General features: G+C 49.5%; 2 protein-coding genes across 2 annotated transcripts; one reads left to right on the top strand and one right to left on the bottom strand.

Annotated features, from left to right (window-relative positions):
* Positions 1–2,466: 2,466 nt before the first annotated feature.
* Positions 2,467–16,483, top strand: LOC123447645 (GTP-binding protein At3g49725, chloroplastic). Its single transcript, XM_045124259.1, has 13 exons — positions 2,467–2,927; positions 5,477–5,541; positions 5,763–5,825; positions 5,924–6,013; positions 6,174–6,286; positions 13,844–13,912; positions 13,993–14,137; positions 14,306–14,361; positions 14,441–14,491; positions 14,592–14,646; positions 15,485–15,541; positions 15,744–15,863; positions 15,980–16,483. The coding sequence occupies exons 1-13, from the start codon at positions 2,546–2,548 to the stop codon at positions 16,481–16,483; spliced, it is 1,770 nt and encodes a 589-aa protein (XP_044980194.1). The 5' UTR covers positions 2,467–2,545.
* A 3,939-nt stretch (positions 16,484–20,422) lies between these two features.
* On the bottom strand, positions 20,423–22,051 carry LOC123451084. The gene has a single exon (XM_045128096.1). The coding sequence runs from the start codon at positions 22,034–22,036 to the stop codon at positions 20,585–20,587; it is 1,452 nt and encodes a 483-aa protein (XP_044984031.1). The 5' UTR covers positions 22,037–22,051; the 3' UTR covers positions 20,423–20,584.
* Positions 22,052–23,504: the final 1,453 nt, after the last annotated feature.

Raw genomic sequence — 23,504 nt, 5'->3', positions numbered from 1 at the left:
ATTTTTCTGAATATGCAAATATTTTTACAAAACCCCGAGCATTTTTTGAATTCACAAACATTTTATGTTTTCTTCAAACTTTTATTTCAAAATTCTCAGTTTTATAAATTGCAAAAGTTTTCAAAGTTCTAAATAATTTAAATTAAAAAATGGAACGGAAAAATTAAAATAAAAGACGAGACTAAAAACAGAGTCACAAATTGTTTTTAAGATTTTTACACGGACTTTTGTTTAAAATCATTGAATTTTATATTTTATGGACATTTTCTCAAAATTTAAACATTTTTGTATATGCAAACATTTTTCAAAACTCCTCAGTAGTTTTTGAATTCTCAAAAAAATGTGTTTTTTTAAATATTTTATTTCAAAATTCTCAGTTTTTTAAAATTTAGAAAAGTTATTTGAAGTTCTAAATTATTTAAAGTACAAAAACAAAATGGAACTGAAAAGAAAAATAAAAGAACTAAACCAAAAAAACAGGCACCCACGCATGGGCCGACCCAAATAGGTGTGCTGCATCTTTTTCCAACGACCAGAGCGTAATATAGGAGGTGCCTACATGGGCAGGCCTAGTCCGGATATTTTCCTGTTTGAAACGTTTTTTATGACTTATAGGTGGCATTGGTGGGTAATTTTAGTCAACTTTAGGAGCAATTTAAATGACTTACGGCAGAAGCAATATTTGCTTTATTAGTAGGTAAGACTAGACGATGCCCCACGCGTTACGACGAAAATCTTGTTAAAAAGTATAAATAAGTGCTAAAAGACTAAAGTTAATGCAAAAGAAAATATAAAAGTTCCTTATATGACTTAATTCCCTAGGACAATATAATGCATGGGTTGGTATGTTTTGCATGAAGAGATTAATGGAAAAAAATAACTTATAACTTCGTACATAACTTGATGATGTGACAATGTTGCATGAAAAAAAAATTTAGCTAGTAGGTTATAGCTATTTAAGAATAGAGGATTTGCGTGTGTACTATGTTGAAAAAACACAACAACGGTCTACAAACACCTTCCGCATTTCATAGCTCACAGCAGTGCACGATCGTGTGCCGCTCTTGTCGTGGCGAGTATCGACCCTACAGTGCACCGTCATCGCGAGGGTCAACTCCCTTGGCCTCTCACCGACCGGCACGTGCCACCGGATCCGATCCAGCCAAACTGAACCTTGCTAAAACAAGCAAAAGCAAAAGGAAAACTCATACCTCCCATCGGCTGATCCAGGTCATCTATGTGCCACCGTCTCATCCGTTGATCTTGCTCCATGTGACAGACCAGATCATGCTTGCGCGCCAACGGTGCAACGACCTAGCCGCGACCGTTTCCGGAAACTGCAACGTTGTTTCAGGAAACGACCCTGAAGCTGGGCACGCTCGCGCTCGGATGGAAGGAGGCGGTGGCTACCGGATGTGGGAGGGCGACGGCGCGGGCGCTCTCCCCAAACGCCGGCCGCTCCTGCCGCAGCCCATCAGCCACGACGCCGGCCGACCCTTCTCTACCCCCACCCCCGCGCCGCCAGCTGCTCGCCCACGACGTCGACCGGCCCAACGCACGCCGCAACCCCTTCGCCCCCGATGCCGGCCGGCCCTTCCCTCCCCCACCACCTGTGCCGCCAGCCGCTCGCCCCCGACGTCGGCCGATCCTCCGCACGCGGCAAGCCGCACCACGAGGGGTTGTAAAAATTTCTGCAACCTGACCTTTTGTTGCAAAAGTTTTCTGCAACATGACCTTTGTTGTAAAAGTTTCTTCCGCAATAGTACCTATGTTGCAGAAAGACGAAGAAAAAAAATCAGCAATAAAACAATTGTTTTTGGAAATCGACCTTTGTTTCAAGAATTAATGGTCCAAAGTTTATTTTTTACAACAAAACAATTGTTTCTGCAACTCGACCGTCGTTTTAGGAATTACTAGGTGCCGGCTGGAGTCCCGCGCGCGGATTCGGCAGCTGCGCGTGTAGATGGACGGTCGTCCAGGTGGTGGCAGCAGACCCCAAAGCAAGAACCATACCTGGCCAAACGGTCCGGGCTAAACAGACCAGCCCGCTAGCCCGCCAAGACGGCACGACACGGGCCCGACTCGACACGATTTAAACGGGCCGTGCCAGGCACGCGGCACACCTCGAGCCGTGCCTGGGCCTGGAGGCTGGGCACGTGGGCCGACACGGCACGACCCGTTTATTTTTTTACATATTTTTAATATATATACATAATATATGGCCCAATATGCCTAAAAACAAGCCCATGAGGCTGAAATTGCGCAGTCGAGCGTGCTAATCGGGCCAACAGGCCGACCCGTTTAATAACCGGGCCGTGCCTGGGCCTGGAGGCGCAACCCACGGGCTGGTATGGCACGGCCCGATTACTAAACGTGCCTCGGCGGGCCAGGCACGTTTAGCACGGGCCGTGCCGGGCCGGCCCGTTTGGCCAGGTAGGGCAAGAACAAAAAAAAAAACATGCAAAAGGGGCGCACTCTCTCGTCACCCTGCGCCCGACCGTGGACCCGACCCCACATTCCCGGACCCCCGCCGGCGCCGCCCGCGATGCTCCGCGCCGCCATCTCGAGCCTCGGCGCCCACCTGCACCGCCAGCCCTCCCCGGCGACCCCTCCCCTCCGCGCCCTCTCCACTGGCCGCGGCAAGCGTTCGTCCCCCACCGCGCCGCCCCCCGAGCCCGAGGACGAGGGCCTCATGCGCGGCCTCTTCGTGCTCTCCCGCGACCCCTCGCACCCGCCGCGCCTGCTCGTGGTGCAGCCGCGCCTCCGCCCTGGCGGCCTCCTCGACTCCAAGCTCTCCGAGGCGCTCAACCTCGCCAGTTCCCTCGAGGAGTCCCGCGACGGCTTCGAACACGCCGAGTCCGCCGCCAAGGGCGGGCCGCCGCACCTCGTCGTCCAGAACCCCGCCTCCCGCGGCCGCAACCATGCTGGTAACTCACTAACCTCTCCGTGCTTACTGCTTACCTCAAGTGGGAGTGTTTTTTACTTTGTGGTTGCATTGACAACCGCTAATAAGAATCGCGTTCCAGTTCCATGTTTGTGTGGAGTGTCGACTATTGTGGCCACATTCTTAAGATCTGCAGGGTACGCATGAATTAAACTGCTCAGTTAGGCTACTTAAATTTAGCTTGTTGCTTGACAGGGGACTGTGTCTTGGGTGGGGGAGGAGCATTTCTTATTTTTGCTGAATAGGAGGAGGCACATTTAGCTTGTTCTTCCACCATTGTTAAAGCTACACTCTGGTAGTATACGAAGGGTGCTGGCCATGGCTTATACCTGCATTGCTTTCGTTCAGTTATTCCAGTCTTGATCAAATTGGGATAATGTCGCTTTCAGTAATTCATAGTTTAGTCCTAGTTGCCTGAGATTAGGGTATATTTTGTGATGGAACACTTTTTTTTTGTTTTGAAAGAAAGGGGTTACCCCCCTGCCTCATTTTATTAATGAAGCAGCAAAGCAACCGAGTTACAGATCAAACGATTACCACCACCTAAACAGAAAAACATCCACCCAGGCACAACACTCAGGAAATGTCTGGTGGAGAGGTCTAAAATGACAGCCAAAACGACAGGAATAAGTGAACCCAAACAGTCTGGGCAAACACCAGCAACATAGTCTAACTTTTATTATTACAACACCAAGGAAGATGATCAGATGCTCAGATCCATGCTATCCGCATGAGTTCCCCCCGGTGTTTGTCCAGCAGGAGGACGAATTGCCGTAGAGTGTCCTCCTGTGCAGCGTCGCAGAGAGCCATCCATTGCTGCAATATCCCTTTTAGCTTGGCAAGGCCGCAACCCAGGCCTCTCCATGTGCGCCCCTGGAAACATAATTCATTCCTCAATCTCCATATGCTCCATAAGGAGGCAGCAGTTACCAGGTTAAGCACATGTCTTTTTTTTTTAATTTCCACAAGGAGGAGATATCATCAAAGCACTTAATTCTTCGAATATGAAAAAAATCAGATATTAACGACCATATACTACCAGCACGGATACAGTCAAAGAACAAGTGTTGAATAGATTCAGCTTCATTACAAAACAAGCAGGATAGGTCATCAACTATTTTCCTTTTAGCAACATTATCCCTAGTTAAGATTTTATTGTATAAACACAACCACAGGAAGACATGAATACTTTGAGGACACAAAGTTTTCCACAGAGTATCTCCAAAAGGAGAGACCACACCACCAAAGTTAATGCAATTGTAAAAGGATTTCACCGAATACTTTCCATTAGGTTCTAGGAGCCAAACAGGCAAGTCCTGGGATTCCGACAAAGGAAAACCTTTTATATGATCAATAAGTTGTTCCCATCTCACCATACCCTTGTGTTCAACACACCGCCTAAAGGAGAGTTTAAGAGTTATCCCATCCCAAACCTGGGACACCGAGCATTCCTGCTGGTTGCAGATATCGAACAGCTCCCAAAATCTCACTTTAAGGGAACAATCCCCAGCCCAGGTATCATGCCAAAAACTAATATTATTACCGTTACCAATTTTCCAGTAATAAATTTTTTTGGCAGCTTGCAACGCCCAGGATACACTCTTCCAGAAGGGGGAGCCTACCTGTTGTCTGGACCACAGAATATTTTGGGCATACACATTATACTTATAAGCAATCAGTTTATTCCAGTCACTATTGTTATTATCAAAGAACCGCCTCCCTCACGAAGCCAGAAGGGCCATATTAAATTCCCTCAAATTGGGTACCCCAAACCTCCAAAATCTTTTTTCCTAGAGACCAGCCCCCTATGTGCTAAATGGTACTTATGTTGATCTCCTAAATTCCCCGTGATGGAACACATTCTATATAGCTGCTGGATCTCTGTTTGATATGGTATGAAGTGGAAAGTCGTGTCAGCTGCAATCTGGCACCAAGGATTTAGTTACTATACATGTTTCTCTGTGATGCAATTGATCTATTATTTTGAACTTTGTGGCACAGTAGTTGTCTTGTGATGGTGATATATTATTTCTTCCATATCCATGATTTTGCTGTATTGTTTGTGTTGAGTGTGACACCGCAGCTCAAGTGGCAGAGCATACAGTTTTTGATGGTTTAGGCTGTGGGTTCATAGACTCGTTCTCATCATAAGGCAAGGATACAAAGCGCTTCTTGCGAGTTATCATTATTTTTGAGGTTGCGAGCAGAGATCTGCTTTTGCCAACCCCTTTGAAAAGTGCAATGGTTAACTCCATAAAACTTGAGCTTTGCCTTCTAGATTAATATACACAGACAAAAAGAGTTATGTATATCCTGGAGTTGTATTGGTAAGCAAGAGGGCCACAGTTGAGTTATGAAGCTCAATACATGCACTTGAATTTTGTACCATTGCCCGTTTGTAGTTATTTTAGAATTCATCTTGAACCATTTTTGCTAGCATTTGAAATTCGTCTTCCCGCTTAGGTATTTCTTATTGACGTGGCTTGTTTAGGATTACAAATGTTTATCTGATCTCACAACTCATCATGCCAGATACATATTTTGGACCTGGAACTGTGGATAATATCAAGTGTTACCTGAGGGCATTGGACGAAAAGGTGCACATTTCTCTTGCGGTCTTGCCTCTTGTACATAGTGTGCCATATATTTATTTTCCTTTCTATGCTTCTGTATTTACTTTCTTCTGGTTGTTTCTATACTGCATGCTAAAATATCGTATATTATGATATATGTGGTAAAACATTGTGTTATTTCTCTTAAGCACTCTTCATTTTGTTTTTCAAATCTTAATACCTGGTATTTGCATTGATCCTATCAGGAAGAATTACATGCAGTTTTTGTTAATACGCTCCTCTCTGGGGTCCAACAGAGGAACTTGGAGGCAAGTCTCCTGAGTTGAATTTTATTTGAAGTTACCAAGAAATGTGTATTCTGACTTTCTGATGCTTTATTTGTTTCTTTTGATATTTTGGTTGATAGGTTGCCTTGGGAAAGCCAGTTTTAGATCGGGTGGGCCTTATAATTGAGATATTCAATGCTCATGCTGAAACAAAGGAAGCAAAGCTACAGGTACATTCTATCTATATATTGGACTGCATGCTACTCTGTCTCATCATTTGTTGGTCTATACAGGGTCTCGTTATTTGTGTTATATTGAATATTAATGAGAAGAACGAACATTGATATTTCGTTTATTTACTTATTTCACTTTGTCGTTTGCTTGGTACAGTCAGAGTTAGCAGCTCTCATGTACATGAAGACTAGGCTTGTCCGTGTCCGCGGCCCAGGTGGAAAACTAGCTTTTGGTGCAAGTGGGGAAGCTGAAGTTGTCAGTGCTCGAGGGTATGCTTCCTTTTGATCATCCTGCTGTGGTCAATAATTTATTTTATGAATTAATCTTGTGAAAGTTTTCTCCTGCATGGTGCTACTGTATATGCACGTTCACGAGTTGATTTTGAGCCTGAGACTTGTCAAATTTTGGTCAATCATATTGTACTAAGCACTTTATAGTGATCTGTCTGTGAGAAACTGTGAAATCCTTGCAGGAGACTGGTTCCTTTTAAGTTTTTATTACTGAAAAATTGGTAACGGTAATAATATTAGTAGTGATCTGCCTGTGACAAACCGTGAAATCCTTGCAGGAGACTGGTTCCTTTTAAGTTTTTATTTTTACCAGTTTGAAGATCAACTCTTGCTTTCAGGAACTGTTGATTATTGAGGAGTACTTTTTGCAATACAGTCGAAACCATAGTAGATTGAGCATCATGCCAACACCTTATTATGGATGAAAGGGATGGAATTCCCATCTTTTTTGTTGTTGCTTGTGGCGCTAGTACAAAAGATGTTCTTGCCTCCTTATCAACTAGTTTTTTTTTCGAGAAAACGCAAAGACTCTGGGTTCCATTTCATTAAAAAGGGAGATAGTTTAGCAGTACACGCCTCCGAGGAGGAGGCTCACCGGGGAGCAAAAAAAACGAAAGTACAGGAACTAGTGAACGTCCCAGGTTAGCGGCATGATCACCCCAAGGCCAGCTGCCCCAACCCTAACCCAAAGGGATGCCTCCTCTCTGATCCTAGTCGTGAGCAGGGCGATGGATGGCTGCTCACCGTCGAACACACAGGAGTTGCGGTGCTTCCAACGCATCCATGCCGTCAGGTGAGTGGTCGTGGCCAGCCCCTTGCGCATGGGCTTTGGCGTCTCTAGCTTGGCGTGCATCCACCAGTCGTTCAATGTGGCCTCCTGGTCTGGCGGTCGGCATGTCAGCCGTAGCCAGGAGAGCGTCTCATGCCAAACCTGTCGCGAGAAGGGGCAGGTGACGAGCAGGTGGCGCATCGTTTCAGGCTCCTGGTCACACATGACGCAGCGTGGATGGTGTTGCAGGCCGCGACAGCGCAATCTGTCCGCTGTCCAGCACCTGTCCAGGCTCGTCACTGACGAGCCAGAGGAAGAATTTCACGCGTGGCGGAGCCCAGCTCCTCCATGTCAGCTGCCATATGTCGCAGCTAGTGGAGCCGTGGAAGGTTGCCAGGTAGGCGCTGCGCGCAGAGTAGGAGCCGCTCGAGGTCCACCTCCAGATAAGCTGGTCTGGCTGGTGGTTGAGGGCAGCGCCTTCTGTTTCACGCCACAGAAGCAGGTATTGACCGATTCCGTGGCTGCCCATGTCTCCGTGAATATCTCGAGTCCACGCATAGTTCAGGAGGCCCTCCGCAATGGTGCGCTGCTTGCGCCGGTGCTTGGGGATGCAAGCATAGAGTTGTGGCGCGATCTCGCGGATGGAGCGGCCATTGATCCAGCGGTCCTCCCAAAATTTGCCCTTCTGCCGTCTCCCACGGCGAGTGAGGTGGAGGCGAAGAACAGGGTGTGCTCCTCCTTGGTGAACTAGAGGTCTAGGCCATGCCAAGCGCGACCCTCGTCAGTGCGGCTGAACCAGAGCCACCACAGCCGTAGGGCGAGCCCCGCACGCTCCATGTCCTGGACGCCGAGGCCGCCAAGGGGGAGGGGCCGGTAGATACGATCCAGTTGACGTGGCAGCTGCCGCCGTTTGTGGCGGCGCGGCCCTCCCATAGGAATCCTCTCTCGATTTTCTCAATGAGCCTGATCGTCTTCTTCGGAGGGGCGAAGACGAGGATTTGGTGGATGGGGATGGCGCAGAGCACGGACTTGACAAGTGCTAGGCGGCCCGCTTTGTTCATGAACCTGGACTTCCAGTTAGGGAGCATGCCGCCAACCGTGTCGACCAGGGGCTGCAGCTGGGCGCTAGTGGGCCGCCGAATGGTGAGAGGGATCCCGAGGTACGTGAGCGGCAGGTCCGCGATCTTGCACCCAAGGAGCTCCGTGATCAGCGCCGTGTCTCCTGGAGCGCAGTTGAGCATGGTGGCTGAGCTCTTGCTGTAGTTGACATAAAGGCCCGTGGCTCGCCCAAAAAGCTCCAGGATCGCCTTGATCGCGGTGAGGTCGGGAGGGGTGGCAAAACAGTACCACGTCATTCGCGTAGAGCGAGATGACCGGGATGAGGCGGCGTGGGTGCAGCTGCTCCAAGATGCCCATGGATATGGCCCGCCGAAAGAGGCGTCCCAGCGTGTCCACGGCGAGGACGAACAGTTGGGGCGACAAAGGGGCGACCTGCCGTAGCCCCCGGTGGTGCCAAATAGGGGAACCCAGCTCGCCGTTGATTAGCACCCGCGAGCAAGCGGACGACAGCAAGATGGCCAGCCAGTCAAGGAATCTGCTCCCGAAGCCATACTGACGGAGCGCCTCGAACAGGAAGGGCCATGAGATGGTGTCGAAGGCGCGCGCGAGGTCAAGTTTGAGCAAGACCCGGGGCGCGCGCAGCTGGTGCAGGAGGCGCATCGATTGCCGGACGAGAACGAAATTGTCGTGGAGGGAATGACCGACGATGAAGGCGTTCTGGTTCTTGCTGACCAGCCTATCCAGCTTCGGCGCCAAGCGCAGGGAGAGCGTGTTGGCAAACACCTTGGCGACTAGGTGGATGAGGCTGATGGGTCGGTAGTCGCCGATGGCCTGGGCATCCGAGCGCTTGGGGAGGAGGGATATCAGGGCCTGGTTGAGGCGGTGAAATCCTCTGCCCCTCAGCTGATACAGCTGGTGGAAGACAGCGACGACGTCGTGCTTAATGGTGCCCCAGCAGGCACGGAGAAACTCCGAGGTGAAGCTATCCGGCCCCGGCGCCTTGCGCGCCGGCATGCGCGTGATCGTGCCCCAGATTTCCTCCTTCGTGAAAGGAGCGTCGAGGTCCTGGAGGTCATCGGCGGGGTCGATCAGGTGCTCCAGGTTGAGCGTGCACTCGCGGTCAGGGGCCGTGCCAATGAGGTCGTCGAAGTGCACGAATGCAGCCTCGGCCATCTCGCTCTGCTCGGTGAGGATCTGGTCCCCCTTGTACAAGCTGAAGATCGTGTTTTTTTGCCGTCGATAGGAGCATTGCCGGTGGAAGAAAGCGGTGTTGGCGTCCCCATCCTTCAGCGAGGCGATGCACGCCCGCTGTCGGGCGATGGTGCGCTCCAGCGAAGCGAAGCCCAAGAAGGCGAGCTTCAGGCTCCTGTGCAACCATGCCTCATGCGGCGACAGCGTCCGATCCTCCTGGGCTTTGTCAAAGCTGAGGATGAGCACCCTGCAGAGCGCGAGCTTGTGCTTGACGCTGCCAACATATTTCGCACCCCAGCTGGTGAGCCTCCTGGCGGTGGCCTGCAGGCGTAGCAGAAGGCGGCGGAAAGGGTCGGCATCATCCACCGACGCCCAAGCCTGCGCAACTGTCTCCTGGAATCCGTCAAGGCGCAGCCAAAACTCCTCGAAGCGGAAGCGACAGTGGGCGGGGGGTGTGGGGGAGCAGTCCAGCGGGAGGGGGCTGTGGTCGGAGACCACAGAAGCGAGGCAATGCAGGTGGCACTCGCCGACGACGTCCTCCCGGTCCGACGAGCAGAGGACACGGTCAAGGTGAACCAGCGTGGGCGGGGATTGCGCGTTAGACCACGTGTACCGGCGGCCGTTGAGATACACCTCCCTCGGGGCGAGGTCGTTAACGCAGCGCCGGAAGCGGCCCATCATCCTTCGGTTTAAGTTCCCGTTGTTTTTGTCCTCGTCGCGCAGGATCAGATTAAAGTCACCACAAATCATCCACGGGCCCGTGCAGTCACGACGCACGTCCTGGATCTCTTGGAGGAACGCGACCTTGTCGTTATCATCCTGGGGGCCATAGACTATGGAGATCCACCACGGAGTGCCCTCGGACGTGGCGACCCTAGCTGTGAGGGCATTGGTGGTGAACAATGGGTCGGATATAGTCACGACCCTGCTCTTCCACGCTAGGAGGATGCCCCCGCGCGTGCCCTCCGCGGGCAGGAACAGGTAGTCATCAAAGTTGAGGCCCAGGGCCTCCAAGACGATCGAGGGACAGATAAGCTCCATCTTTGTTTCCTGCAGGCATACTACCGAGGCGTCGGCCGTAGCAATGAGCGAGCGAATCGCCAGGCGTCGCGCACGCACGTTCAGGCCGCGTACGTTCCGGATCACAAACTTGAGGTTGTAAGCCGTAAAACAACTAGTTCGACGATCGGACTACAACAGCGGGCTAAACCTCCGCGAGGCAGCCAGCAGGAACAAGCGTGCAAGGAGCCGAGGCAGTGTTCGCGGGCAGCTCGCGATCGACCAATTTGGCGATGGCAGTGAGCATGTCAACCGAGATCTCCGTCGCAAACACCCCGTCGTAGGCCTTCATCGCATCAGCAGTGATCGTCTGGTTGGCGCCGATGATGCCCAGGGTGCGCAGGACCTGCATGCGAGCCCGCCGCTCCACGGTGGGGGGCATCGAGTCCGCAACCTTCGATGTAGTAGAGCGGCCACGACGCGGGGGCGCTTCCCTGGGGCCGGCAGGGCAGCCCTTAGCTGGCCGGTGGCAGCCGTGAGGAAATCCCCCAGCGTCCAAGAAGTTGGACGTGCTTCTGTTCTCGGGCGCGATCTCCGTAGCGTAATAGGCAGCGAGGCGAAGCGGCATGCGGTGGGGCGGGCCGTTTCCGCGGTGGAGGGGCTGGCCGGCCTCTGCTCGGAGCGGGGCTCAATGGTGGCGCCGAAGTCCAGCCCAGCCAAGAGGCCGCCAAGGCCCAGCCCGAGGGGGGAGGGCGTCTCGAGTGGTAGCGGCTAGGGCCTTACCCCGAGGCCCAGCCCAAGAGCGGCGGGATTTGAATTCGGCTCTGAGCCGAAAGATCGGGCTGGCATGACCACAGATCGGTCCAAACGCGGGCTGTCAGCAGGTGACGCCGCCAAAGCTGCGCTTTGCCTCGACAAAGTATCCTCCTCGGGTACCACAGGCAGCGGGGGCTGCGAGTCAGGGACCATCTCGCAGTCCTGCAGCGAATCAGGGGCCGCCTAGCAATCGTCCCGTCTCGGATCTGGGGTCGATGGGATTAACGCGTCGGGCGTGCCTGGCGAGGAGCAGGACGGATCCTGCTCGTGAGCTGAAGGCGACAATCGCGGCTGGTGAGTGGCGGGCCCCGTGCCTGGCGAGGAAGGGCGGCTGGGCAATCGGGAGGCGCCAGCTGTCCCTGCCAAAAGCGACCCGGTCGCATATTGGACCGTGGAGGGCCCAACTCCTGCAGAGTCAGGCTGTCGGCCCTTCCTTTGCCAAACACGCTTTCCCCTTTTGGGACGGTGACGATGGTGATGGGCCCCGGCCTGCCCTGGCCACGGCGACATCCCCTTCGCGCTGGCAGTGCCCTCGAACGGCGGAGGCGGCGGCGTCGTACGGAAGCGGGGATCAGCGGAGCGCCAGATGGCTTCCATGGCGACACCGTGGAACGACGCGAGCCTCCTGCGGCGGACTAGGTCAGGGTGTCGAGTGTCGCGTCGTCGGCGCGGCCAGGGGACGCAGCAGGCGCGTTGGGGCGGCGGCGCTTGCGGCCACGGCGACGGCCTGGGCCACGACCATCGTTGCGCCCAGGAGGGGGAGCTCCACCGGCGCCACCGTGGCCGTCAGCGTGGTTCTCCAGCGGCGGCGCAGGCCTGCCCAGCTCCTCGCGCACCACCCTGATGGAAACCTGATACGTCAGGGTGCACACCGTAGGCGCCTGGGAGGGGACGCGCGACGGGATGCACTCGACGATCTCGAGGACGGCATGGCGACGGATGGACGCTGGGTCGCGGGCGCCCCCTGAGAGCCTGAAAGTGGCAAGGTCGGCTCGGGACCGTGTCTCCGGATGGAGGCGCTCCACCCAACAGGAGGCGCTCGACGGTGTTCAGGTTCCATGCCTGCGCCGGGACGCCGCGGAGCTCGAGCTCGACGCGGTGCTCCAGGCTATCGCAGCCGGCGTGGGTGAGCTTGCTCCAAGGGCGGAGGGATAGCGAGAAGGAGGGGCCTTCGATGTAGTGATCGCCGTAGATCCTGTCTTTGATGGCCTGCGAGGCGCAGATGATGAAATCCTCAGGGTGGTGGAGGTGGACCGAGAAATCGCCGAGGAGCAGCTCGAGGTTGTTGAAGAGCGCGTCTGCGACCTCGTCGGCAGCGACGGGTGGCTTGGAGCCTGTGATGGTGGCCACCATCCCGTGTTGCAGCACCGCCTCAGCCTCCTCGATTTCGACGGAGCATGGGATGAGGACGCGCACCGGACCCGAGGGGTCGACAGTAGGCGCCGTGGCGCGCGGCGGCGCGCGCGGGGGGGGGGGGGGGGAGGGGCGTCAGAATTGCGCGGCGCTGGGGGGAAGCGGGCGCCGTCTGCAGGGCACGATCACGGGCCCGACGCGCAGGCGTGCAGTTCCTGGACTCATGGACGGGGAGAAGGCAGCGCCGGCACCGGAGCCTGTTCATGCAGCTGCGGACGGGGTGGCCCGGATCGAGGCAGCGGAAGCAGAGGCCCGCCAACTCCTCCGGCGTGGGGCTGCGGCGGAGGCGCGGCGGGCGTTGCTGCGTTTCCTGCTCCTCGGCAACTCCTAGGCACTGCCGCTGCGGGCGTCGCCGCATCCTCCACGCGGGGGCCCAGGCGGGTCGATGCAGGTGCGCGCAAGGGCAGGGCGGGAGCCGCTTGCAGCTGGCGCGCCGGCGGCGGAGGAGGAGGGGTGCGGGCGACGTCGCGGTAGGAGAGCATGCCGGAGGAGGAGCTGTCCGAATCCTTCTAGCGGTCCTCGCGGTGGTGGCGGTGCGCGTCGCAGCCGTCGTCGGAGGGGGCCATGGCACGGGGGAGTCGGGGGCAGCCGGCGGGCTAGACGGCGGGGGGGGGGGGGGCTCGACTAGGCTAGGGGGCGAGGGAGCGGGGAGAAGCGGAGCGGAGGCTCATTTTCCTATTCCTTCAGGAAATGTTTTTTCAAGCAGTACAACAGTGGAGGTGGGTGTGGTGGATGAAGCTGGGTCTACAAAAGATTCCTTATCAACTAGTGTGTCAGTGCTTCATGGATCACTAGTTATTTTAACTCTTAAAATTGGAGGTATTCTATATTTCCGAACTGACATGGCAAAGTATGAATCATTGTATTAATAAAGTAGCAAATTCATTTTCCGTTCAAATTACAGTGGTGGTCTAATTACTGGTATGCTCTTATTAGAGGTTCATATGGAGGTTTAAAGCCCATCCTTCATCGTGTAATGTTTTTTTTTCTTGTAGCACTTTAAACTCTTGCAAACTCCCTTCTGACATGAATTGTTCTTTGCTCTTCTCTGTGTTTGGCCATTGGGAAAAAATGGTTTTGCTTTTGAAGAAGTGCAAGATATTAACCAGAAAAACAAATTGATCACTTTTCAACTAAATTCATAAGTTCTGTAGATGTTCTACGAAACTTTTGAATATGTTCCACAAAAGATTAAGAATGAAAAGTTCTCCCTAGCGGACTTATCAGAAATTCCAGCGTAGATTTCTTTCACTTGGCATTTAAGGCTCACGTCACTGTTCTGTTCTTAGGAGAGGAAGTGGCGGACGGGGTTCCATGAGTGGTGCTGGTGAAACGGAACTTCAACTACAACGCAGGAGGTGCCTAACAGTAGATAGACAAGTATCTGCACATCAGTTCATGCAAGAATTTCTCATTTTTTTTCCGGCATCTCATCTAGAATCCAAGAACGTCGTCTAAGCTTGTTAGCTCAAATTGAAGACGTACGCCGAACTAGGGCGATACAACGTTCGAGTCGAAAGAGGCATGGTGGCTCATTTGGTCAAGACCTTGTAACTGTGGCAGTCGTCGGATATACAAATGCTGTATGTGGATCTACTATGACAGTTTGTTCTTTTATTTCATCTTAGATATTTATATCATCTGATACTCTAGAATAATACTATGTAACCTATTTAATATGTGAAATATAGTTGAGTTCTCTACAACCTAAGCTTATCCCTGACGTGAGTTCACTGGTGCTATTTCATTAGGGAAAATCTACTCTAGTGAATGCACTTTCTGGAGCTGGTTTATACAGTGATGATAGGTATGCTGAAAATTGACTCTACTCTGTATTCAGTATACATCATTAATTCAGAGGTAAATTATGTCCCTATTCAATGCAGATTATTTGCAACAGTAGATCCTCGATTACGCAGTGTGATTCTTCCATCAGGGTAACATAGCAATTTTTCTGTCTGCTATAATATGTTGATGCAATTGTGCAGTTTGGGCATGTTCAGCGCCTAACTTCTTTTTTGCCAAAACTTCATTCAGGAGAAAAATACTTCTCAGTGATACCGTTGGCTTCATATCAGATTTGCCTGTACAGGTAATCTTGTTAGTGATTGCATTTTGATTGGAGAATCAGTCTGACTACATCATATAGAATGTATATTTGTTATGTGTTGCAGATTGTGGTGGAATAACCAAGTAGCTAAGCAGGTAGCATGATTCAGGGAGCAGCAAAAAATCCATCTAGTTGTTATCTCAACCTTTGCTAAATTCTACATAACCTTCTCTGCCACGGCAAAGGCTCCCAAGTGCATACGGAGGGTGGGGTGTTGTTTGGGGGGGGGGGGGGGGCGTCTATAATACTGGCTCACTACACCTTTCATGAGTTCCATGAATCTGGTTTTAATTTATAGGACCCAGCTTTCAACAACAATTGGTTTTAATCTTCCCTGTGTTGTTTGTGTTACAGTATATGTGGATTGCACTAGCCCTTTCCATGAGTTCGGACTTTTGGTTGCGTTGGCTAGTGCATGAAGCTTAACATGGTATCAGAGCTAAGGTCTTGAGTTCAAGTCCTGGCTTTCGCAATTTATTAAAAATTGCTGGTAGCCCCCCTTTGTGTCCACGTAGAGGCCTCTTGAGTCATACGTGAGTTTCGCGCGTCGTCGCTCTCTTCCGGTTGCACGTGTTGACTTGTCTTCCCCGTCACACGTGAGAGGGGGTGTTACAGTATATGTGGATTGCACTAGCCATTTCCATCAGTTCGGACTTTTGGTTGCATTGGCTAGTGCATGAAGCTTAACAGTTTGACACTTTCTGCTTCAATCAGTCTTCTTCCCAACTAAAATGGAAAATTATATGATCCTATTTTCTCCTCGCCTGTAGATTGTACCATTTGCAGCTTGTTGTTAACCTCTTCACTTCCCTGTTTGCAGCTAGTGGAAGCATTTCATGCCACCCTGGAAGAAGTTGCTAAGGCAGACATGTTAGTGGTAGGTGGAGTTAGCTTGTTTTCATGTCCATTCTCGAAAGTCATAGATTGAACATATCTGATGAAGTATTTTATTTGCATGTTATCAATAGGTGTTACTTCAGCCCTGTGCATGTTTACTGTGAATTTTGCTTTAGTTGTATGATACAAATTATTTCACAGAGTATAACAGAATAGGGTCAAAATTAATTTTTTCGGTGCAGCATGTGTTGGATTCCAGCGCACCTAATCTTGAGGAGCATCGTTCTACTGTTCTACAAGTACTGCAGCAAATTGGTGTTTCACAGGATAAGATCAACAATATGATCGAAGTTTGGAATAAGGTGCGTATCGAGATTTGAGTTGTTCTAACTCTTGATAATTACATATTGTTCCATGGTAACTTTCGGTTTTTAACTTTTTATGCATTGTGATATATTGTTTGATGGGAAATTTTTAGATTGATCTTGTGGATAGTATTGCTCTGACTGATGGGATCGAAGACGAGATCTTTTTCACTGAAGGTGAAGAGGAGGAAGACTTGTTCTCTGAAGATGACGTGTCATCAGAGCAGTCATCTTTTGATTCCTTGGATGATACAGTGGATTCAGAGTCTTTATCGGAAAAAAGTTGTGAAAATGTCGATGATAAAATGGCATCTGAAGAATCGATTGCTGAGCCTATCGAGATGAAAGCAATGAACTCTGAACTGTTACCAAAAGAGTGTTTTAAAGAGCCTAATGGCCTGGAAGCTATAAGTACGAGGGGTTGCACTTTGACAGAGCCAGTATCCACTTGTCACGTGAAAACTTCAGCTGTGTCTGGGACAGGATTGCAAGAGTTGCTGCAATTAATTGATACAAAACTAAATGGACAGCAAACGGTTGTGCAGAGAAGCTATGGACCTTTTGATAGAAAATGGAGACCTAGTTCTATGGATGATGAAAAGGCTGCAGAACAGTAGGTATGTTGTGCCTTCTGTTGAAGTATCGTTTATGTTAATGATAGAGGTAAATACATCACAGGTGTCTTAACTTGTCTGCTGCGGTCAGTTTAGTGCCTAAACTTGCAAAATACATAAAAGTGATGCTATAATTTGTCGCATGATGCATATACAGTGCCTCTGCCCGTATGCGGTTGTATGTGATGTCCGCGTGCCGTGACAGCTGGTGGCTGGCCCACATGTCAGCGGGTGTGAGTGTCGCCTGTGCTGAGGGAAATGCGTGCAAGTTTTTTTTGCAGAAAACCCCAAAAAAACCTAAGGTCTGATTAAACACGCTAAGAATAGGAAAAATAAATAAATCGCTTTGTTGAATAGATTTTGTACCTTGGACCTCTTTATATAGCACGCCTGCTAGCCACCAGGATGAATGGAACTATGTGTATGTTAGTTGTATATCTATAGTCTAATTATTGCTCTGCAATTTTCATTCTCTTTTTTTTTAGTTACTGTTTGGTTTTTATGATATGTAACTTTTCCCATATAAAAACACAGTAATCATTAATGTGCGATTATTGTCTATTTAAATATTTATTCTATTTTATTATTTTACTAGTTACTGTTTCTAAAAATTGAAGGATTTTTCTCTCTTTTGCCCTGATTTATCTTGCCCCTTTCATCAATATCATATGAGTAGGTATGCTCGCTAACCAATCTTATTTGTACTCCCTCCGTTCCTAAATATAAGTCTTTTTAAAGGTTTCACTAAAGAACTACATACGGATGTATATAGACATACTTTAGAGTGTAGATTCACTCATTTTGCTCCATATGTAGTCTCCTTGTGGAATATCTAAAAAACTTATATTTAGAAACGGAGGGAGTAAGACATTAACAACGTAAATCATGGTTATTTTCTCAGTTGTTCTTTTTTATTTTAGTCTCATTGTAACTGTGAGAGTTCACAATACAGCTTAGAGAAATAAATGAAGGGAATATTTTGTATTTCTCCATTTACTTTTGTAACGCATAGTATAGCTTGACTTCCTTCGTCTCAACAATTTGACATTAAGATGTGATGCTACTAATAATTTCAGATTGTGATCGTATGGTAACACTATAAAAGATGAATTAATGATATCACTCTCATATGGCTAACCAAGAAATATATTGTTAAACAGCTTACTAAAAAAATGATTTAAACATAGAGTTGTGCAGGATCCGAGGAATCATTCTACTCCATGCTGAACTTGGATTTGTCTAAGAATTCTTTGTTTTGAACATAATATAAAGCCAAGGTCCGAGGAGCAGTGTCTTGCCTCATGGGAGCATGTGCTCCACTAATTTTGAATTTTTGTTCCTGAAAATGTAAAAGCATGCAAAAGTACTTGTGTATGTTCCAAGATACATGTGTGTGTTTTTTACATGTGGGAGTACACATCTCATTTTCCAGCACAACCCGCCATTACAATGTACCTATGCCAGTTGAGGCACCAAGTCAACACAAAGAATGTGTACTTCCCAGATTTTCCTTTTTTTAGGGGCTTCCCAAATTACTCTACCTATGAAAAACATGTCAAACTCAAATATATTCCTTATTAAGAGCAACAACAAATGAAGAAAAAATGTCACGTTAATAGCCACATCTAACAGAGTCAAGTTGTTTCTTGTAACAAACTTTTGAGTCTAAAGTGTGATTTTAAATGTTACTGTGACAATCCATAGATACATCCATGTTTTAATCTACTACCCTGACTGAATCTAGATTGTATGTGATTACACAAGGGCGAGTTCTTTTACTACCTTCGTCCTGATTTATTAGTCCCCTTGTATTATGGTTCATATTTTGACCATGATTTTAACTAATAAAATATATGTTACCAATAGTAAAAATAATATCATTAGAAACTATGTTCAAATGCGAATCCAGTGTTATAATTCTTGGTGACATGCATTGATATTTTGTTAGTTAAGTTTATGATCAAAATTTAGCACAAAATACAAATGGGCCAATAAACCAGGACAAAGGTAGTAAATTTGTATGCATTGGATACTAGGGCAGACATAGGGCCAGTAGTCTACAATTTTGTGTTCATTGCTAAAGCTGTGTAGTCATGTCAGTTTTATTTAACACTTGTAGCCTGTGCCGGAGGCTGGAGCAGTGAACATCCTCATGCTTTATCACTGTAGAACTGACGAGATTGAAGTACACCTACACTTGGCTGTCCGTATCACTGGAAGAAGTCAATTGGACCACACAAGTACAGTGTACTTTGACAGAAGACTGGTGTCTTATCGCTCATGGTCCAACAAGCTACATGCCCGTCCCTATTTACATGGTGCGCATGTACTTCGAGGTTCAGCTTTGATATTACTATGACTAACAAAACATGTTATATGTCACAAAAATTATACTACCGTTCAATTCGCATCAAAATGTAGTTTCAAATGGTATAATTTATATGACATATACTTATAATATTTGTTGTGAAAATAGTGTTTCAAAGTTTTATCACCAAAAACGAGGATGCCATGTATAGAGTGTGTACTTCGTATCCTATAGTAAGATCTTGCCTGTGATCCTCTGTTACACGGCAGACTAGGAAGGCCAAAACATAGCTTGAAGATGGAAAAGTTGATCCTGTAACATCATGCCTGCTGCTTGACAATAGAGATAAAAGCGTGTCACGCGCTGGAAGCTTGGTATGCTGTTACTCCCAGTATTAACACCAAAAATGTGCAATGTTTCATGTTGTATATTCAGCAGAAGTGGTGAAAATAATGATGTTTAGTGTAGAAATTCGAAAGCGTGAGCATTCTTTTGGTTATGTAAGGTGATCTGTATTGGAGATCTCCTATATTCGTATGCATTGGGTATTAGGGGTCATGAGTTCACCCGACACTCGTTGCCCGATTCTCACAATACGTTTAGTCTGTTTCTCCAAAGAAAAAACAATACGTTTAATTCAGCGGGTGAAACAATACGTTTAATTCAGCGGGTGTGCGACACTTGCTCCTACCCATGCTTTGTTGTTCATCGCAGATGGTGTGTAGTCATGTCAGTTTTATTTAAATTTTATAGACTGCTGGAGCCTAGAGCAGTTCCTCGTGCTTGTCCGTACCACAGGAAAGAAGTCACTGACTCACTATGACTACACTAGTACAGTGTAATTTTGACAGAAGACTCTTGTCTTATCCTTCATGGACCAACAAGCAAAACACTCTACTCCTTTTGATTTTTATTAATCGTCGTTGTTTTAGTACAACTTTCTACTGCTCTTTTTGATTTATATTAATTGTCACTGCCTTAGGCCTTGTTTGGAACCACTCAATTATATAATTCAGTTTTTATAATCTATTTTATCTTCAAATAGGACAGATAATGGTGTAGATTATAAAAACTAGATGGACAAATTATTAAAAAATCATGATCTACTCTACCCAGCTAAAATCAGATTATGGATTACTAAAGACCCATTACCCTTGTAAAGTTAAAGATAATTACATCCCTAGCACCGCAACTCTCCTCTTTTAAAAAAAAACAAAGCGCAGACAGGTCATTATATAATGTAAAATCTGAATTACAGTTTATATAATTTGACTTACAAACGTGTCCATCTAGATTATTTTTACAAACTAGATTATATAATCTATCTTCATAATATTATAATCTATTGTGATTTCAAACAGGGTCTTAGTACAACTTGTATGGATTACTAATACGTATTTATGTAAATCTTGCCTAGTCCAGTCTACTGTCCTTTTACACAGCAGAGTAGGAAGGTCAGGAGCGTTGAAGATCAAAACCAGCAATAACGACGTTACTGGGAAATTAACAATTAACTCATTTGATGATCAATTACTGCAGTGCTAATGGCGCAATTTATCTCATAATGAAGAATATTACTACAGTGGTAACTGAACCAAAACGAATCTAAAGCCAATTTCATTGGATCGTCGATATTATGGAAACTCTAACTGCAACCACAAATATCATTATCTTCACCACATTTCAATCAAATCCAAAAGTACAAACCCAACCGTAATACTCAACGTAGCAATTCCCATCTCACTGACACCGCCAAAACACACGCTACAACAATAAACACGCAGTGATCAAGCAAACTATGCTTTCACCAGAGGATTCACCAGATCCTTGAGCGCCGGCGGCCACGCCACCATCTCGTACGGGTAGAGGTCGCCGAGGGGTCTCGCCTCGTCGTCGTTGTGCCATAGCCTCTCCATCTTCAACGTCTTGAGGTCAAGCGAAACCACCCGGTCCGCCACGACGAAGAACAATGTCCCGGTGGCCTCGCAGAACCCACCGAAGCTCACAAGCTTGCACCCGTTGCTCACCTGGTCGCCGATCTTGGCCGATAGCTTCATGCCGTGGAGATCCCCGACCGTGGCTGGGGTCATCAGCGGCCGCAGTGCCAACGGCTCCTGCTGCGTCCACTTCCGAGGCGATTCCAGCACCCATGTCACCAGAAGCAGAGGCTCCCGGATCGCGAAGAAGCAGAGGCGGCCGTCCTCCGTCTTGCCGATCCAGTTGTTGCCGGCGTAGAGGGGCATCTCGGCGTTGGGCAGCGGCATTGCGGAAAGGGTCGCCTTGGCCGTGTTGACAGACAGAATGCATTTCGGGGCAACATCCGACTGCAGCCTGTACACGACGTCCCCGACGACGGCGGACGGGCCGTGCTGTGGCTTCAGGGGCCGCTTCAGCGCGCCGGTGGCGACCTCCCAAGCAGAGGAAGCAGAGGAGTATATGAGAACATAGAAGCTGGGGGAGGTCTGGCCGAAGAGCAGGACGAGGACGCGGAACTCGGCCCCTTCCCCCGGGACGACTGTGCAGCACGACACGATGTGGCCGCTGGTGGGGACGGGTCGCAGCCGCTCGAACGTCTTCTGCAGAGGGTTGCAGACGAGGAGGTTGAGTTCCGTCGCGCGGTGGCCGCCGAGCTCGCGAAGGAGGAGGTGGTGGCCGTGGCAGTCGACGAGGACGACGCCGCAGGCGGGCGACACGGGGAGGAAGCCGAGGCCGAGGGAGACGCCCGCGGTGGGGACGAACGGGGGGAGCGGGGACGGGCCGTGGTTGCGGAAGAAGCCGAAGTGGCGGGGCGGGGCGGGGAGGCCGGCCGCGCGGGACACGACGCGGCGCCAGCGCCGGCACACCGACCCGCAGCGGACGGCGCCAGTCGGCGGCGGCAGCCGCCTGAAGACCTCCAGCAGCATGTCGTCGGGCAGCGCGGACGCCGCGTCGCCCTTCTCCTCCTCCTCCTCGCGGCCCGCCGGCCGCTGCCCCTCCTCCACCCGCGGCCGCGTGCGCCGCGACGAGTCGAAGCGCCCCGGCGAGGACCGCGAGCGCGCGCGGCGGACGACGACTGCGGACGACATGGCCTTGGCTGCTCTCCGGGCGATCTGCGGCGCGATGTGGCGGGCGGATTGGCGATGGCAATGGCGATGGGGAGGCGGGAGGAGGAAATCGGGGGACGGATTTAAGGGGGCCGAGAAGGCGGCAGCGAAATTTTCGCTTTCGGGGCGTCGTTTGAGTTTCTGGCGGCCGCGGCGCCTTTCCATTCCCTGGCCTGCGCGCTCGCCCAAATTTTGGCAACTGCCCGCGGGGGACGCCGCTTCGCTTCGGGTGTTTCTCCGCGTGCGAGAGTTGGTGGCGCGCGAGGCGCGGAGGAGGCGGGGAGGCAAATTTTTTGGGGGGATTTTCTGTCCCGTTTTCGCGACGCGCAAGCGGGAGTGTTGGTTTCGAAATTGCGGTTTTGCGGGGCGAGCGGGATGGGTGGGCACGTGGTGGGGGCCCGCGCGTCAGCGGCATGGGGCGTTGGATTGTGCGTTTGTGGGGTTCTTTTTGTTGTCGTGTATATTGATATTGGAGGGAGTTTTGGGCTCGAGGCCGGCACGCATTTGCCGAGACTGTTGTACTAGGAGTAGTATCGATCAAAAAGAAGAATGACGTGATTACTTCCGGGCTATATGGGGGCTGGGGTACTGTGATTCGACGAAAGGACGCGTTGGCAGAGGTCTAGACGGGACGGTCGAGTAGGTCGGAGCAATCTTGCTTGACACAGCAATCTTGCTTGACACACCTGCATCAGAGCAATCTCCAACGGCTCTCGTATCTCTAAAATGATGGTCCTTTACCGGATTTTTCTTTATATACGTAACTACACATAATATCTTTAATGTCTTTTTTAAGGAACCAGCATGATAATGGGCCGGACGGATTGTAAAAAAGTAGACCGTCAGTTGTGAGACGTGGTCCAACTGATAGTGAGCGCATGGATGCCCGCAAAACTCCCCTTCGTTTGTTTGGTGATTTCGAAGTTTCAAAACGGTCCGAACAGTTTTGATGACCATCGCTCGATGGTAAAATGTCTACATTGTTCGATATGGGCATTAGGACGATTTCGTAATCCGTATTGCATCAAGTCGCCCCTAAATGTATAGACTGGACAGTCCAAACATTTTTTTATCATCCAACGTTGCTCACTACCCGCAATGATGATGGCTAGCCGTATGCCCGCCTTCCCGACATTCACATTGACATGGCGAATGAAAATCATATTTCAGACGCTCGAATTAACCCAACTCCTCGCTTGCTCGGGCTATTTAAATCCAACCGGAGCGCCCGCAAAACCCTACCCCTGTGATCACCTTACCACACCGTGGTACTTCCTTTTTTAGTGATCCGGTAACGGAACATAAAGTATCCCACGCCTATTTCCTCAAGAGGTGACCCTAAGTTATCGAACCCGTGAGAGGAAGGTTCCCTTGAAACGATGGTTACTAGCAAGCAATTGTTAAATAAATAATTAGAACTTTTGACCAGATCAATCAAGCTAATGGTGATGAAGCACTTATATTTAAATAGGGGCGGGCATGAGGTCTTTAGTGCTTACAACCGTGTATTTGTGTTGGGCCCATATATGATCTTCATTTGTGCGCTGGAAGTCAACCATTGAGATGTGATTGTTATGAACTGAAGTGCGGTATGTGTCCAAATAACATTTTGACCGACACACGTCATGCATCA

Source organism: Hordeum vulgare, chromosome 4H (genome assembly GCF_904849725.1).
Source record: "Hordeum vulgare subsp. vulgare chromosome 4H, MorexV3_pseudomolecules_assembly, whole genome shotgun sequence".
NCBI classification, from domain to species: Eukaryota; Viridiplantae; Streptophyta; class Magnoliopsida; order Poales; family Poaceae; genus Hordeum; species Hordeum vulgare.
Note: the sequence above shows the minus strand (reverse complement) of the source record. Positions and strands in the feature narration are given on the sequence as shown.